This window comes from Centroberyx affinis, unplaced genomic scaffold (genome assembly GCF_046629955.1).
Source record: "Centroberyx affinis isolate AG114_WGS23_722 - 3 ecotype Tasmania unplaced genomic scaffold, CSIRO-AGI_Caff_v1 ptg000053l_1, whole genome shotgun sequence".
Classification (NCBI taxonomy): Eukaryota; Metazoa; Chordata; class Actinopteri; order Beryciformes; family Berycidae; genus Centroberyx; species Centroberyx affinis.
The window spans coordinates 154,101-171,354 of record NW_027278765.1 but is presented as its reverse complement, the minus strand read 5'-3'; the positions used below and the strand labels follow the sequence as shown (position 1 = coordinate 171,354).

General features: G+C 40.7%; 1 protein-coding gene across 3 annotated transcripts in view; it reads left to right on the top strand.

Moving 5' to 3' along the window:
• dyrk1b (dual-specificity tyrosine-(Y)-phosphorylation regulated kinase 1B) overlaps nt 1-7,303 on the top strand; it is a 69,228-nt gene extending 61,925 nt beyond the window's left edge. For 2 of the 3 annotated variants that reach the window (XM_071519060.1, XM_071519045.1), the window contains exons 9-13: nt 1,834-1,995; nt 2,853-2,973; nt 3,089-3,271; nt 4,988-5,091; nt 5,443-7,303. In XM_071519060.1, the coding sequence (XP_071375161.1) occupies nt 1,834-1,995; nt 2,853-2,973; nt 3,089-3,271; nt 4,988-5,091; nt 5,443-5,958 (1,086 nt within the window). In that variant the 3' untranslated portion in view covers nt 5,959-7,303. The remainder of the gene's footprint in view (nt 1-1,833; nt 1,996-2,852; nt 2,974-3,088; nt 3,272-4,987; nt 5,092-5,442) is intronic. The other variant, XM_071519051.1, reaches the window with a different exon arrangement.
• Nucleotides 7,304-17,254: the final 9,951 nt, after the last annotated feature.

Below are 17,254 nucleotides of genomic sequence, written 5' to 3'. Positions count from 1 at the left end.
CGGACGGCCTTGAAAGCGCTTGACTTTTCTTATTCAAATATAACAAATTCATCGATAAGCTCAGCTCTGTGGCCCTCTCTGCATCCTAGGATCAAGAATGCACATCCTGAGGAAAACCCTGCCATGAAGATTTGTATTGATATAGCAGCAGTTTTAACATGAATAGTGTAAAAAAAAATGAGGCCAATCTTTCCCCAAAACCCGTCATTTCTGAGTCCTTGAATTTCACCAAACAAGACTTTGAAAGTCATTGATGAGTGTGGGCACCCTGTAGGGTTAGAGTTAGTCCAACACAGTATATTAGAAAGGACAAGTAAGAAGCATGGTTAAATAACTTCAACAGGCATTTAGTAATCTGTGACTTTTAGTGGCCTCTATGGGAAAGTGGGAACTGCAGCAACAGCTTAGGGCGGCCTGTCATTAAAAAAAAAAAGAGGCCTCTCAGAAATTATAAAGGCATGTTTTCATGTCTAATGAAGAGCAAATATATCACCAAGCTAAATACAGGAATGAAAATACTGCTTTGTCATTTGCCTTTTTTGACTTCTTTTGACTGTCATCACAGCTAGCCAAGTCATTGCTGAGTCATCAGTATTAATCGACAGCCCCCTCAGATATATTGGGACTGTAAAAATGTTCATATTCTGGGATTCTGGAGCTGAAATTTCACAATTTGATGAAATTTCAATCACACAAGTGGGCGTCACCGCACAATACACACAAACATTATGGAAGCGTCACCAAAGCGCCTGAGCAAAAAAGCACATCTTTTTCAGAGTGGAGCATCAAACTAGGATCAGATTAAGTTGCAGTGAAAGCAACAGCAACAGGTAGCGTGTGGCTAGATTTCACAGTTTACATAAACGTCCTTAAAGTATCCTATAATAATTTTTGTAATCACCTGTCATTTTATTTCTTAGTTGCAAACTTTGCCACTGAGGCTTTCAATATTTCTATTTCCCTAACCTTTATCCAATTAAGAACAAATTCTTATTTGAAGTGTTATTTTTATATTAGGCTGCATGTTTCAGTTTCTTGGACAGCAATACATGTGTGATAAAATCGGTTTTGTCATCAACTTTTTTGTCATTTAATTTCTTTTAGTTTCTCAACTTTATTACAAAGTTCAGAACTTTGAGAAATGTTAAATTTGCACTGTAATTTCACTGTATTTGAAAAACTTTGTACATCCTACAAAGTATGACCAAGCAAAGAAATGCAATGCAAAGGAAATAACCTCCATTCAGTTGGTTTATATTGTGTTTGAACTCTTACTGATACTGTACCTAGCTACTAGAGTTTTAGACAGTGTGATCATAATGTGTGTTTAAGTTTTACTTAAAAACTCTGATAAAATGAGGTATGGTAGGAATATTATTTGTTTAACATCACACCTAACATTACCATTCGGTTCAATGAGATGAACATTAATTTGATTATTTAACGTGATTTTGCATACATGAACCATATCGTGATATATATTGATATCGAGAAAAATCCTTATGATTATCGTGATATTGATTTCAACCATATCGCCCAGCTCCTACATGGGCTGCATTTGTGACAATGTTACTGTACTCGCAATGTTGTGCTCCCAAAATGATCTGCTCCACATTACTTACAATGTGGCCTTTGTCCAGCAGATGGCGCTGTCGGCTCAGTGTTCAACACTGGGTTGGTCTCAGTGAAAATAAACGCTTGAACAATGGAAGTTTAGTGGAACTTAAGTTGAGTTTAGACAATTACAGACAATTTCCGCTGTAATCCCCCAGTGCGTACACATTTGAAGGAATGACTTTGTGTGTGTGTGTGTGTGTGTGTGTGTGTGTGCAGGTGGACCAGATGAATAAGATCGTCGAGGTTCTCGGTGTTCCTCCCAGCCACATGCTTGACGCTGCTCCTAAAGCCAGGAAGTATTTTGACAAGCTGTCAGACGGTCTGTGGACGGTGAAAAAGAACAAGGACATTAAGAAGGTACTTTATCCCTCACCTGCTGTGAGTATTACTGCTAGAAACCAGTTTATTTAACAACCACATCCATCGCTATCATCATCATACTAACCTCCACATGCATTATTCGCAGTTATTAATAGGGGCTGTGAAAAACTCCTCACCCCTCCTCTAATATTCTGCATTTTTGCATAGTTTGGACACTGATTGTTATCAGATCTTCGACCCAGAGTTGCTCATTCTCTCCCTGCCTTCCTTCTTCCTTCTTCCTGCTTTCCTTCATTGCTGTTGTTGCTACGACTTCCTGCCCTGTGGCCACTAGCCTCACCTTGATAGCCACAACTAGCTCACTGTTTGCCACGCCCATACGAAACGTTATGCGCCCCGAAACATCCCAACATCATTGAACAGCCTGTTTCAGGCCAATGGGGATTTAGACATGAAAACACAGGGTCACAGACTGATAATGTATAATATATCCTATTTATGTATTGTTATCTTAATGTGAAAAAAATGAAGAAATGTATTTTACAAAATGTATTTTTTTGGATTTAAAAAAACATGCGTCATCTACAAACTAGTTAAATAATTCTTCTGGTTCAAAGTGCTTCAAAATAAGAGTTCTAGCTGTGTATATGCATCATGGCCACCTCTTCCACTTTAATATCAAGCAGATACTTCCCCTATCTTTAACTATGGGTTGCTTTCACTTGCCCCCTTGTCTGACCCCAGCTGATTTAAACTGAATCCACATTGGGATGGCCACAGGCTGAAGCTGTAACATCAAGTGAAAGCAAAGAATTGTTTTATCAGTTTGCCTCCCTGCACCAAGTTTCATTACCCCAAGTTCACACTTTCCCATCCACTAAGTGTGTGTGTGTGTGTGTGTGTGTGTTTTCCAGGAGTATAAGCCCCCAGCCACACGGCGTCTCCATGAGATTTTGGGTGTAGAGACAGGGGGGCCGGGGGGTCGGAGGGCCGGGGAGCCAGGACACGCCCCCTGCGACTACCTGAAGTTTAAAGGTAAACCAGCAGCAGGACACGAGGCGCCGGCTCTGAACGACAATTACTGACAAAATGACTCACAATATGCAGTATACATGATGTGCGTTCATGGTTCCTCCTTCTCCTCCTCCAGACCTGATCCTGCGCATGCTGGACTACGACCCCAAGAGCCGCATCACGCCATTCTACGCCCTGCAGCACAACTTCTTCAAGAAGACGACAGACGAAGGAACTAACACCAGTTCATCTACATCCACCTCTCCTGCCATGGACCACTCCCATTCAACCTCCACTACCAGCTCTGTCTCCAGCTCTGGTAAAACACAAGTCTGGTCCTAACACTATACACACACACACACACATAGACTGGCCCTAATCCTACAGCTCTGTCTCTACCTCTGGTATACACACACACATACCAGTAGAGGCTCTGCATTTGTACCACCTATCTATCAAGCACAGCTGGCGGCATCATGAAGGGTTAGGGTTATCAGCTGTTGGTTAATAATGTCTAAACTGTATGGGAAACACTGCATCGCACAGTCCAAAACGCCCTCTAGAGGCCATCTGACCAAGTGCAGCATCTCACTAAGCGTTACCCGACTGACTGAGTAACTGACTGACCTGAATTTGCCTCATGATTAGGGCTGGGTATCGTTTAAAAAATTACCATACCAGTACCAATACCAGTACCCTTAAAGTGATACCGATACCAATAGAGTACTTCATTCGATACCTTTTTTTTTAATGTTTTGGTGGCATCTCGGCACGCTGAACTGCCAACTCCGTCACATACACCGCGCTCGACTTCACCACCACAGACTGTATGGGTTGTAGCTGCTGCGGTAGTCAGCCAATCACACGTCGCATTAAATTGAAGAAGGCCTGCGGTGATTGGCTGCGAGCAAAACCATACAAATAGTCATTTTTTTCTAGATCTGTGTACAAAAAGTATCGAATGCAGGTATCGTTTGACTGGAGAAGTCTCGATACTACTTGGTACTGGGTAAGTACCGATACCCAGCCCTACTCGTGATGCCCTCGGCTGCACCGTGGGAAAAAGAGAGATAACTGAAAAAGCTTGTTGTGGTGTGGCTGTAGATCCATTCAGTAACGTTCTCAGTAAAAGTGAATAGTGTGATAAGGTGGATTTGTTTCCAAATGTAGGTTACTGTGACACAGTAAACTGTCTTGTCTTTAGTCCGAGTTGTAGCTTGAGAAGAGTCCGCTCAGTTAACCTGAACACTGTTAGCTAGCTATTGTCTTTGTCAGGTTTAACAACAGTCTGTTACCTGGTTACTTATATAGTATATTACCTGGTTACTTATATAGTATACATGGCAATGCCAGGTGTGTACAATCACTGTGATTACAGAGACATAGCACTATACAACATAGACCTTTGTTGCATGTCATCCCCCTTTCCTGTCTGTCTCCACTGTACTGTCCAGTCAAACAGAAATGCCCTGAAAATAATCTTGCGAAAAAAAAGACAAAAAGCTGCTTTTGCCAGCTTTTTGGTTAAGTTAATCTTAAATCCAATTCCAGGTAGCATTAAAAAGGTCTTAGATATGACTTTCTGAAACATGCACATAACCCTGTAAGCACTGGTACATAACAGGAGAAACACTGAAATGTGCCCATACACACACACACACACACACACACACACACACACACAGTCAGCCCAGCAACAAGCTCATTCTCCCTCCAGTGTAGTGTAAGACTGTGGCCACAGCGATAGCTTCTAATCACCATGGCAACAGCTGACACGGTCACCGTAGTAATAGCACAATGTTGCTGCTCCTAGCAACCAGGCCAGGATCTCTTAAAGGGCCAGTAGCACACAACACATTCTTAACCTTTGACCTTACGAATACCAGATATTGGTAAGAATTTGTAGTAATAATAAAGCATTGATCAAATGTTACCAATACGGTACTGAATAAAGGTTATTGATAAGGTATTTATTGATAAGCGGTTCTTGGTAGGCTATTGATGACTGAAGCGTTCTGTCTGTTCATGTGTCCAGGTGGCTCCAGCGGTTCTTCCAATGACAACCGTAACTACCGCTACAGCAACCGCTACTACAACTCTGCTGTTACACATTCTGACTACGAGATGACCAGCCCTCAGGTACCAACAACACTGCATTCACACCCTGCATATCAAGCTTCAAATAGTTTCAATGTTGCATGTTGTATATCTGTGGAGATGAGAGGTTTCATAATGGGTAGGAGAGTTTTTGTGTGCATGTAAGTTGTGCCGTTTGAAATAATTACAGGAGAAATATATGTAAAAGACCTTACTACTGATGTTGTGATATCCCACTAAAATGTATAGTTCCTATCAGAAAAGCCCTGTCTCCCTGCTGGGGTTTTCCACTGGATATCACATGGTCCTTTTCTCCTGTTACAGTAGAAACTGTCTCTGAATCTCTCTCTCCCTCTCTCTCTCTCTCTTTCTACCCCTCCCCGCCTGACCCAGGCTCCCTCCCAGCAGCAGATGAGGATGTGGCCCGGCAGCGATGGTGGAGGGGGGGGTCAGGACCCAGCGTACACCCAGTTGCTGCTCCACAAGCCGGCCGCCTCCCAGCAACACCAGCGCCACTTCCTGGACGCCCCCCACCACCCCCACCCCACCTACACCCACCACGGCAACGGTGGGCGCGGCCTGCGGCAAGGCGGACAGACGGGCGTCGGCGGGGGGGGGCAGCAGGGATCCTCCCCCCAGATGGGTGACAGCATGGATGTGGGCGTGTCCCTGGGGCTGCACCACCTGGGGGGGGCGGTGTCTTCCATGGAGGCCTCTCAGTTCGGCTCCGCCTCCCTGCCCCTGGCTCTGCCAATCGGACTGTCCGCCTTCCGGACTCGGACGGCCCCCAGCGCCCCAGGGCCACAAGCCCCGCCCCCCGAGGACTACTACCCCGCCTCCAACAACAATAACCCCGCTGGGGGGGGCAGGGGGAGGCCGGACTCAGACGAGGGGGCAGCCAATTCTTGATAAACCCTGAACCACGCCCTAAAGCCATACAATTTTAACAACTACTACAACTACATACACACACACACACACACACACACACAGACACACACATACACACACACACACAGCCAGAGTTCAGAGACTAAGTGGTGAACTTTGAGCTGAAGGAGACAGTTTGTTCTGCATGAGAGGAGGAGGAGGAGGAAGGAGGAGGATGCTGGGAAAAAAAATCTCCTTTTATCCTTTTTCAGTTTTTTTTTTTTTTTTTTTTTTGTCTTTCGTTGAAGGAAAGGGAGGCTGGCGACTGTAATTGGAATGGAACGATTGAGACGAGTTTGTTTTTATTAATATTATTATTATTGTTGTTGTTGTTTAATATTATTATTTGATTTTTTTTTTTCTGTGGTTTGAGGAGTTGTGTGTTCTACTTGGTTGTTGTTTAAGCCTGAAGAGGAGGAGGAGGAGGAACGAGAGAGGAGCCATGCTTTCCCATTCAGTCAACATGGAGGCTGTAATTGTTTCTAGTCTATTTGTAGAGAGGAGGTCAGAGGACACACTCACATACACACTGGTTGGTTACATTTTCATATTCACAGCCTCTGGGGACTAGCAGTCTTAACACACACACACACACACACACACACACACACACACACACTGCACCAGGAAGACAGAAGCTGGTAAACGTTTCAGAGGGGAAAAACCAAAATGTTTGTGCGCTCTTGTTTTCTCCTGGTTGGCCTTCTCTGTCGGTCTGTAGTTCAGGACAAGATGGATTCTCCTTCTCCATCTCTGTTTCTCTCTCTCTCTCTCTTTCTTTCTGCCCTCTCTCTCTCTCTCTGTCTCTCTCTTTCCGCCTGGTTGTTAAGGAGTACGGAGAGAGGGAAGGAGGTGGGGGGAGGAGGTGACGGGACACTATGATGCCCTCCTGGCGCTCAGAGGGATCTCCTCCTCCTCCTCTTCATCCTCTCCTCTTCCTCTCCTCCTCCGCCTCCTCCTCCTCCTCCTCCTCCTCCTGTTGTGGTTCTCCTCCAGACAGCTCCTCCTCTCTGCGCTGCTAATCACCATGACAACTGGTCCGGATTGCTGCTAAAGAACCAACACAGATCAATAAAGAAATAAAAAGAAATAAAAACAGAAATAAAAAAAAAAACTTTTTAACCCTCCTGCTTCAGAGAAAAAGGATAAAGTAAGAACCACTGCATCTCCATGTATTTATTACTATTTAACAAGAAAAAACAAACTGAAAAATAACCCTCTTTTCTGCTCTTCTTTGTTTGGTTGCCTTCTTTCTGCAGGTGAGCTCTGATTGGCTATTGTAACAGTGACAGTAACCGGTGGCGGCGTCGGTCTGCTGCTGGTTGGGGGGGCTGGGTGGAGGGGAGGGGGGCGGGGCAGAATAAAGTTGGATATATAATAAGAATAAAGAGTATACTTTTGCACACCAAGGTCAAACAAACATCCGATCTCCGCTTTTCTTCCTGTTGCCTCCACCCCCACCACCCCATGACCTCATCCACAGGTCACACAGGTCGCTCTATATGTGCCTCGATGCCTCCAGCAGAATTGCTCCAGATGCTATAGCAGAGTGGCAGCATCATATGCATTAAAGGGGCCCTAGTATAGGAATTCAAATTCTTTATTTCTATGCATAGATAATGGAAGATGTTTAAAGGTGCTATGTATGAGCATTTTAACATCAGTAAAGCATTACCACATTCATATAATCACCATAAAACAAACAAAGCCATCTCAACTTGATGCCATCTCAACCACGAAGAGGACTGTCAGCCCCTCCTGGGCTCATACACTGCAGTTTACATCGTGTGCAACCGGGTCGGATTTTGCAGGAAATCTGCCGTATTGCTTTACGGCACAGTGGGATCAACGCTTTACAGCACAAAACAGGGAGGGGATGCTGTTCTTTCAGCGTAAACCGAGCTCAAGATTTCAGAAAAAAAATCATTTCCGACGTGTTTCTCCTCTTCAGTAAAGCAAAAGAGAAAAGTTTTGCTAGGGAGGAAGAGGTGGGGGGGGGGGCAAGTAGCAACATCCTCTTTTTGACAGGAAATGGGTTTATGGGAAACACTGGCACTAACGCTGCATTCCATTGGAAGTCGGAAGTCGATAGTTCCGAGTTGGAATTACCGATTTCCGATGCGTTCCAGACGCAACATAGGGCTGGGCGATATGGTTGAAATCAATATCACGATAATCATAAGGATTTTTCTCGATATCAATATATATCACGATATGGTTCATGTATGCAAAATCACGTTAAATAATCAAATTCATGTTCATCTCATTGAACCGAATGGTAATGTTAGGTGTGATGTCAAACAAAACTGAAATATTCAAATAATATTCCTACCATACCTCATTTTATGAGAGTTTTTAAGTAAAATTTGCTTGTCATCAATTTAGACAGCAGAAATGTGTGTTACGATATCAAAATATCTTATCATATCATTACGATATGATTCCACTGAAAGACGATAAACGATAATATTGAATTATCGCCCAGCCCTAACACGACAGCCTTTGCCTAGTAACGTCAACATTAGCTATCTGACAATGCTCTAGTAACGTTAGCAGGCTAGTTCATACATCAATCTATCTAGTAACAAAGCAAAAGTCAGCTGAATTATGTTACAAATGGAAAGTACAAAGGTGTTACACCACGTTTTCATAACATAAAAACTACATATGAAGTAAAATCAAGTTTTATTAAGTACAAATGCAATGGGAATCCAGTTTCCTTTTCACCATGTGCACCACTGTACTGCGGTGACGTCAGCTGTGTTTATGTCGGTGAACTCGAATTTCCGACTGGGAACTCAGACTTGAAAACCGTTCTGTTGCACTTTTCCGTGTCGGAAGTCGTTTTTCTCCGAGTTCCGAGCACAGTGGAATGCAGCATCACAACGCCACTGGCTACCAATCGACTCGGTATCATTTGTTTACGGTAATTATACCAGGGTATCACAATTTATTTGACAATAACGTCTTGATGTTTGAAAATGCAACACACAGCACCTTTAATGAAAACATGTTAAAATGTTATTTTATCTGAGTGGTCAAATTTAGAAGTTATTGCATTTTCAAAAATCCTCCCGTTTTCCCAGGCAGTTCCGGACCAACTCAAGTCAACGCATCACAACTGGACTCGGTCCTGATTGGCTCCCCTCGCTCAAGAGTTACTGAAACCCTTCCAGTCAGGCCAGTTAGCAGCATTTGTACTGGAAAGCCTCCACTCACTCAGCAGGTTTACCTCATTTGATGTAGAGGAGCTGCTGCTTTCAGCCAATCAGGGTCCAGTATCGCGAGGACTTAACGGCAGCTCCACGTTAGTGATGATTCCGCACGGTGCCGCCGTCGCCCCGTCTGCTCAGCCGCCTGTGGTGTTTCCATGGTGAACTGACTAGTAGCAAACAAGTTTGGTTGTGCTTTGTTCAACTCATCTTTTTTTACAACAACGTAGAGTTTCACTCTTTTTTTAATTTATGCTGTAATGTTAGCCTAGCTTTATGCTTACAGTTATCCCACCACATGATTGCTGAAGGAAATGTCATTGGTACAGTATGTCCGTTGGGCTCGGTATTTTGACAGGACAGAAACGGTTATCATTTTCTCCTTCACTATGAGTGTAAATTAGGGGTCCTAAATATGAAAAAGGTTGAGAATCACTGGTTTAGTAAATTGTTATGCAGGTGTGGCTCATTCATTCGATAAATACCCTTTTAACTGAACTATATTTATTTTGCAAAACATCTTGAAGACAGTTATCCTGAGCCATAGGATATTTGAAAACTACTGATTTTTACACCAAATTATTAGCCCCATAAATGACGATAAATGTACGGCATTAGGTCTCAAACTAATTAAAGCCATGCACCCATTTTATTTTTGTACCTCTTCGGTGAGATGTTGTATAAACATTTTTCAGATCAGCTGTTGAGTGAAGAGTAACTGATTCTGTGATGTGGATCGATGGAGGACACTGAACTGAACTGACCGTCTACTGCTGAAAAGTTTCTTACACACATCCTATGGGTTGGTTTATGTGTCCAATGACTTCACTGTTAATTTCACAGTAATATGCTGTTTAATATGGAAGCCCATTTCCGCCAGTGTGATGAAAAAAATGGTCCTGTAAGTCATTATAATGAGAAACTTTGTCAAAATAATGACTTAGTATCTCAAAATAATTACTTAGTATCTCAAAATAATGAAACTTTCTCAATATTTTGACTTAGTATCTCAAAATAATGACTTAGTATCTCAAAATAATGAAACTTTCTCAATATTTAGACTTAGTATCTCAAAATAATTACTTAGTATCTCAAAATAATGAAACTTTCTCAATATTTTGACTTAGTATCTCAAAATAATGACTTAGTATCTCAAAATAATGATTTAGTATCTCAAAATAATGAAACTTTCTCAATATTTTGACTTACTATCTCAAAATAATGAGAAACTTTCTCAATATTTTGACTTACTATCTCAAAATAATGAGAAACTTTCTCAATATTTTGACTTAGTATCTCAAAATAATGAGAAACCTTCTCAAAATAATGAGTTAGTATCTCAAAATAATGAGAAACTTTCTCAAAATAATCTCATTATTTTGAGAAAGTTTCTCATTATTTTGAGATACAAAGTCATTATTTTGAAATACTACGTCATTTTGAGAAAGTTTCTCATTATAATGACTTACAGGATCATTTTTTTTTCATCACACTGGCGGAAATGGGCTTCCATAGGTTTACCAAGGGAAAGGGGAGCTTCTAAACTCTCTGCAGATGAAACGCAATGTGCAGGACCTGAAACAGAAATGAATGAAAGTATGATTTTTGGCAATTTTGTGCATCTGTTGGCTAATAATGCTTAATAGATGTGCTTATATTGGGGGTAAAAGGAATATCATCCGACTCACATTCATTTCGATATACACTGAATGCACAGAATATTAGGAAGATCCTCCTGATCCTCCTTTTATACCCCCTTAATAGAGTTGCAGCCCTTTTCGCACAATCCACATCTCAACTGTCACAAAGCTCAATCCTTCTCCAACTCGTCTGCCCCTCTTCAGCTACATCTCCTCCTTCGTAACAGGTATAGATTTACTAATGGAAATCAATAAGGGATAATGGCTTTTACCGAGATTCACCTCATCAGTGTACTTCATGAATACAGTAAGTGTCCCTCATATTTTGTATATTCAATGTAGTAACTGACAAAATCAAGGCTAAAACAAAAAGTTACTCATTTGCAACAATGAATTAGAAATGGGAAAACTAAAACACGTTGGTTGATTGAGTGCACTGTGCACACCATTCAGTTAATACTTAGAAGCACATTTTGCTTTGCTAACAGCAGTAAGTCTGTTTGGATAAGTCTCTAACATCTGGATTTAGTCATTTTCTCCCATTTTTGCAGAAGAGTTTAAGTTCACTCAAATTGCAAGGGAACCTCCTGTTCAACTCCTCTTGAGGACATTGATTCTCAACCTTTTTCATATCAAGGACCCCTAATTTAGTCCACATTACACACATTTGATGAGATTTTGTCTCTCGAACCCAAATCTGAGAATATTTTTATTGTTAGATACAATTTTGTCTGGGATCCCATGACTATCTGTATTGTAGGTGGAGAGGTAACAGTCAAACTATGATAAAACAGTCATTCTGCTACATTCTATAATTGTGTTAACTTCTTGTAAATGAAATAATGGTGAAGTTTAACAATGACAATTTGAGTTTTTTTGCAGAAAGCATCTGATTTCAAACTATCTTGGAATGTGGAGCGATTGATTTTCCCACCTTTCCTAGCCAAGAGCCCTTGTGCAGGCCCATAGCATGATGCTGCACCACCCGGCTATTAATTGCTACTGCCTTGTTTTGCATCTGAGCCACACATGTCTTGGTTTCATCTGACCAGAAGCCATTCTCACACGGTTTTGATAAATTGGCCGAGTCTTTTTGAATAATTAAGACGGACTGGATGTTGGTTTTAGTTCTTTCATCAAGTGTCTTTCATCTTGCCAGAGTAAATGGTTGCTCTCGCTCTCTCTCTCTCTCTCATTATAGGCAAACTTTACTCAAACGCATCCTTTGGTCTTTGAAAAAAAACTTCAAACAAAACAAAAACCAAGGACAAGATCTGAGTTTGTGTCACAACAGAGGCTATGGCAAAAATGTTTTGACTATCAATCTTAATCTTCCTAAGAAAACATCATAATACTGAGTTTGTTTTCCAAAAGGCATTTGAAGACTATCGTCTACGAGCATTTGTAAATACACTTTGCTTTTAAAAAGCTTATACCCTGGGCAGCATAGTTGCCAGGCAAATTGAGACCTCAGGTACTTTCTTCACAGTTTTGGGGAGTAAACAAACTTTTACATTATTGAGCTTACTATAATTATTTGATGTCAGTTTTTCTCAAAGTCAGATTTGCCTGTGTTGCACTGGTGTGATCCTGTGTTCCTCGTGTCTCCATTTAAGATCAGACCTCAGATATTTATAGTATAGTGTTATGCCAGTGTTAGACTTTGGTCAAACCTTAAGTTTCAATAAATGAAAGGGTAAAACCCTTTCATTTATTGAAAGGGTTTTCATTTATCTCTTTCATGCATCTGTTTTTAGGCTTTGGAAAGTCTACTCCATGCCAGTGCTAAGTTGTCCGAACGACTTATTAACTCTAGTGAACGACTTATTAACTACTCTCAACAACTTATTAAGTAGTCTGAACGACTTATTAACTCTTCCAAACGACTTGGTAACTCTTCTGAACGACTTAGTAACTCATCTGAAAAAGGTATTAAGTTGTCCGAACGACTTCTCTTCCAAACGACTTAGTAACTCTTTTGAACGACTTATTAACTCTTCCGAATGACTTAGTTAACTCATCTGAATGACTTTAGTAACTCGTCCGAACGAGATAAACTTAAAAATTGGCCGCAAAAAAAAAAAATCACCGTGCCTTTCAGGGCTTCCGTAGCCTTGTGTAGGAAAGGTTGTATTGCTGTAATTTTCCCCCACTTATTGTCTTCACTGTGTTTCAGGGTAGATATAACATCTTTGAAAACTTTGTATTGCCTTTTCCTAATCTGAACCTTTCAATAATAAGGTCTGGAAGAGCTTAGCTCCTTGTTGCCCATGCTTGTCTCTGCACACTGACGTAGCCTACACTATGCAACAAAAAACCTACAGTGAAATTTTGGTTTTAATTGATTTAATTAGAAACATGTCAATTGATTTCAGGTGAAGGCAAATTATGTTCCATGTCCATGTTCACTTTATTAGGTACACTTCCCTGCTTGTGCAAATAGCTCACTCCTAAAGACTGTGATTAATATAACTCAGTAGGCTATGAAAAGCATTCAGACAGGATTGAGAGGTTCAGTTACTGTTGTGCTAAAAATTAGAATTGGAAAGTCATGGTACTTGGTATGATAGTTGCAGGCACACTGGTTCCAGCAGCTCAGAAACAGCCAACCTCCTGGGACATTCTGCACTACAGTGTCTAGAGTTTACTGAGAATGGTGGATGGACTACAGCAGTAGAAGAACATGCTGGCTTCCACTTCTCTCAGCTAACAAGAAGAAGATGAAGATACAGTGGTCACATGATCACCAAAACTGGACGATATAAGAGTGGAGTCAAGTTTCCTGGTCTGATGAATCCCGGTTTCTGTTGGGACATGGTAACAGGTTCACAGCGTGAATCCCAGTTTCTGTCGGGACATGGTAACAGGTTAACAGTGTGAATCCATGGATCCATCCTCCTTGTGAGAGACTGTATCACTCTAGCAAGCTGTTCCCCAACAGCAACGTCTCATTTTTATTACTTACCTGTGAGAAAATGCCTGGCAAACCCGGTCATGAGTGGTTGGTTTACCTGCCCGTCTGTCCCCAGTTTTGTAGATGCGAGACACCCTGTAAGCATACTGTAGGATCTGGGTTATCCTCCCTTCTTATTCCGTTGGTTGGTTTTAAATGGAAAAAAGCCTAAGCCTAATCAATTATGTACCGAGCTACATTTGGCATTACCGCCCCAAACACAACATGATTTAGGCATAATTGCTAATATTTTGTTTATTTTTTGTTTAGTTGACCTGTATTTACCGCTCCTTTATTAACGACTTCTGCCGCCAACAGAAAGTGAGTTATCCACCTGGAAGTAGGCCTATAGCCAATCTGTTTGCAAACATTCCTATTTGGTCTTATACAGACATGTAAGGCACTATGCCAGATTATCATAAATAAAACAGGTAGGAAAGGAAAATCGATATAAAAGGGGAAAATAAAAGGATGGTGAGGCAGGGGAGTATTTTGTGATTAACTTCAACAATATAATAAAGTAAATTCACTCCTGTTACACAATCCAGGCCTTGAAGAAATCAGGTGGCAAACTCGGGTCCTACCTGGTACTGGCCAGGTGTACCTAATAAAGTGGATTCTGAGTGGAGCTTTGTGCTTTGGAATGCGATTAGTTAAATCATAATACAATTACAACCCTCAATTATAAGGGCTATACAACCAAGGTGTTTTAGTTTTCCATTTTTAATTAATTGTCAGAAATGAGCAGCCTTTAGTTTTTTTTCATCTTTAGGCTATTTTGTTAGTTACTATATCCAAATGAAATCGAAAAAAAAGTCTTCACTGTGTGTGTGTGTGTGTGTGTGTGTGGTAATATTAGTTTAAGACTATTGCTTAAGATTATTAAACAACTACCAAATTCAGTACCCTTAGTTATAAGGTTTAAAGAGGAACACACATTAGTACTATGTTGATTTTTCGCACTGTTTCTCTGTGTAAAACAGTGGTTTCTTCAGTGTACTCATTGCCAATTTTTATACTTTGAAATTTGAAATTTAAGTTTGGGTCAAAGATGACACTAAAATTTTTTGACACAGGCATTAACATTGCTCATAAAAGAGCCTAGGTACTGCTGAATTTGTTTAGAAAAGCATTCAGGACCAATACTAAGAACACAGTTTTATCTGAATTAAGCTGGAGAAAGTCGTTTTATTCCTGGAACATTCATCCTTGTGATCAAATGTAGCTCAGCAAGGCATTATCATTGCCAGGGTTGTCTTACAATAACTACTAACCTACATAGTCTACAGCGGTGTATTACCTTACGATGACTACTAAGCATTAGTCTACAGTGGTTTATTGTTTTACAATAACTACTAATCTACTAGTCTACAGTGGTTTCTTATCTGACATTGACTATTAACCCATTAGTTTGCAGAGGTTTATTCAGTCTACATGGACTTACAGTGTGTAATAACCTACCAACCCACACACCACTTTCATGGTAATTTCATGGTAAATTCATTTTTAGGCCATTTCAAATGAATTAAAGCCACCTTGGGGGTTCAAGCCTGCAGTACCTCAGCATAACCAGCAGATGTTGATCTGTGACTGTTTACATGCCAAGTTGAGGTTATGTAACTACTGTCTACACCACTGGGTAAGATCAAATATGACTATAAGACCTTTCTAGAAATGAGACCCCTGATCAATGTTATTACAGCTCCCTGCAATTCCTCTGATTTCTAACTAGAGAGCGCTATGTCCATACCACTGATATCCTGCTGAAGTGGGTTATGATCAGTTATGATAATACATTAGTGTGCTTCAAAGTCAGCAAAGGTGAGGAGGACTTGGATCCTGTCGGTTTGTTGTTTACCTTTACAAAATCAACAAAAACCTGAGAAGCCAGACCTGGGATCAAGGTTTTCCAGAGAGGGGCCAAGTGGAGCTTATCAGGGCTAATTATAGATCTTTGAGATCAAAACATTTATTTATTTCTACGGCCCAGCTGATAAATTAGCTTGGGTGATGACAAGATGCAGAAAGAACCACCATACGTTTTATTTTCATCGCGCTGACTTAATGGGGCCTTAAGTAATCTATGATTTTTGGCAGTTTGAAAGCCAGAAATATCAGCATCTGGCAAAGTAATCGTTGAGTCATTGGTATTGTTACAACACTATCAACCCCCTCCAGATATATTATGGTCATTTTGTGCAGTGGGGTCATAAAAATAGTAGGTATTTCACCATGAAAGTAGTGATACTAAACTTATTCATTTTTCTTCAATTCCTGGACAATTGAGAACGACAGCAATATAGGACAGGTAGAACATGTATAATTGAAACCAAAAGGATATGGAAAGGAAACCATTTTTCACAAGGTGACCATGGATAGATGGGATCATTCTCGACTATTGTCTGGTAAGTTGGTTAATATACTAATAAAAGTTGTATGACCCCTAACTGATAGGAGAAAAATGGATATCTCCAACTCCATGTCTTGGTTATTAAAAGTTAGAATAGCCCAAAAACTTGATAACTAAGTATTTAAGTATTTCCCTGATACATCCCTGATATATTCCCTTATTGCCCCTGATATTTGTCAAGTTTTTATATCACATTGATAATTAAAAATATCTAATGTGCAATGCGCCTTGGCCTCTTTTCATGGCCAGTGATGAAAATAATCAAGTCTTACATTCGATGGTATCTTTGCTTAACCTGTATTAGGCTACTTAATTTACTATTGTGTTACTCAGCTTCTAATGAGTAGGCCTACATATTTATATCCCTGAAATAACTCCTTTCATGGATCCTCCATGTGCCCAGTAGCATCTATGGTCCTACGCTCTTTAAATTTTGGTTATAGATTGTTGATATCTACTGTAATTTTGAAGATATTAACTCTTAAAGTTGTGAAGGAGGCGTGGCCTATAAGCTAAATTATTCTAACTTTGTGATAGATGGTCCAATCATCATGAAACATGGACAACATGTTCACATATAATGAATGAACATGTGTGCAAAGCCATTCAAATATTGACCAATAGGGGGCGCCACAAAAGCCAGAAAACTGTATCTCCTAATCCAATTGGTGAAATTACACGAAATTCGGTACACATGCTCTGGGACCATGTCCTAGTCAAAATCTGAAGTTTGGTCGTCATTAGTGAACGTGGGCGTGGCCTATGACTTTTTGGCCTGTAACTGTAATTTCACCAATCGTCTGAAACTTGGTAATCATGTTCCAACCTTTATGTGGAACATGCACATGCAGATCCAACCAGATTTTGCCCAAGAAGGAAACATTTTATTATTTGGCGAAATAAAAATAGTTGGGACATACAACCAATATAATTGGGAAGATTAACCCTGGAGTCTTATTGTGTGATTATTGAATGGCTTCTTTATTACATTTGACTTAATGGGGCCTTCGAGGATTGGGGAATTTGGGGAATTGGGACTCTTGCTGTAGGCCCGACAGCA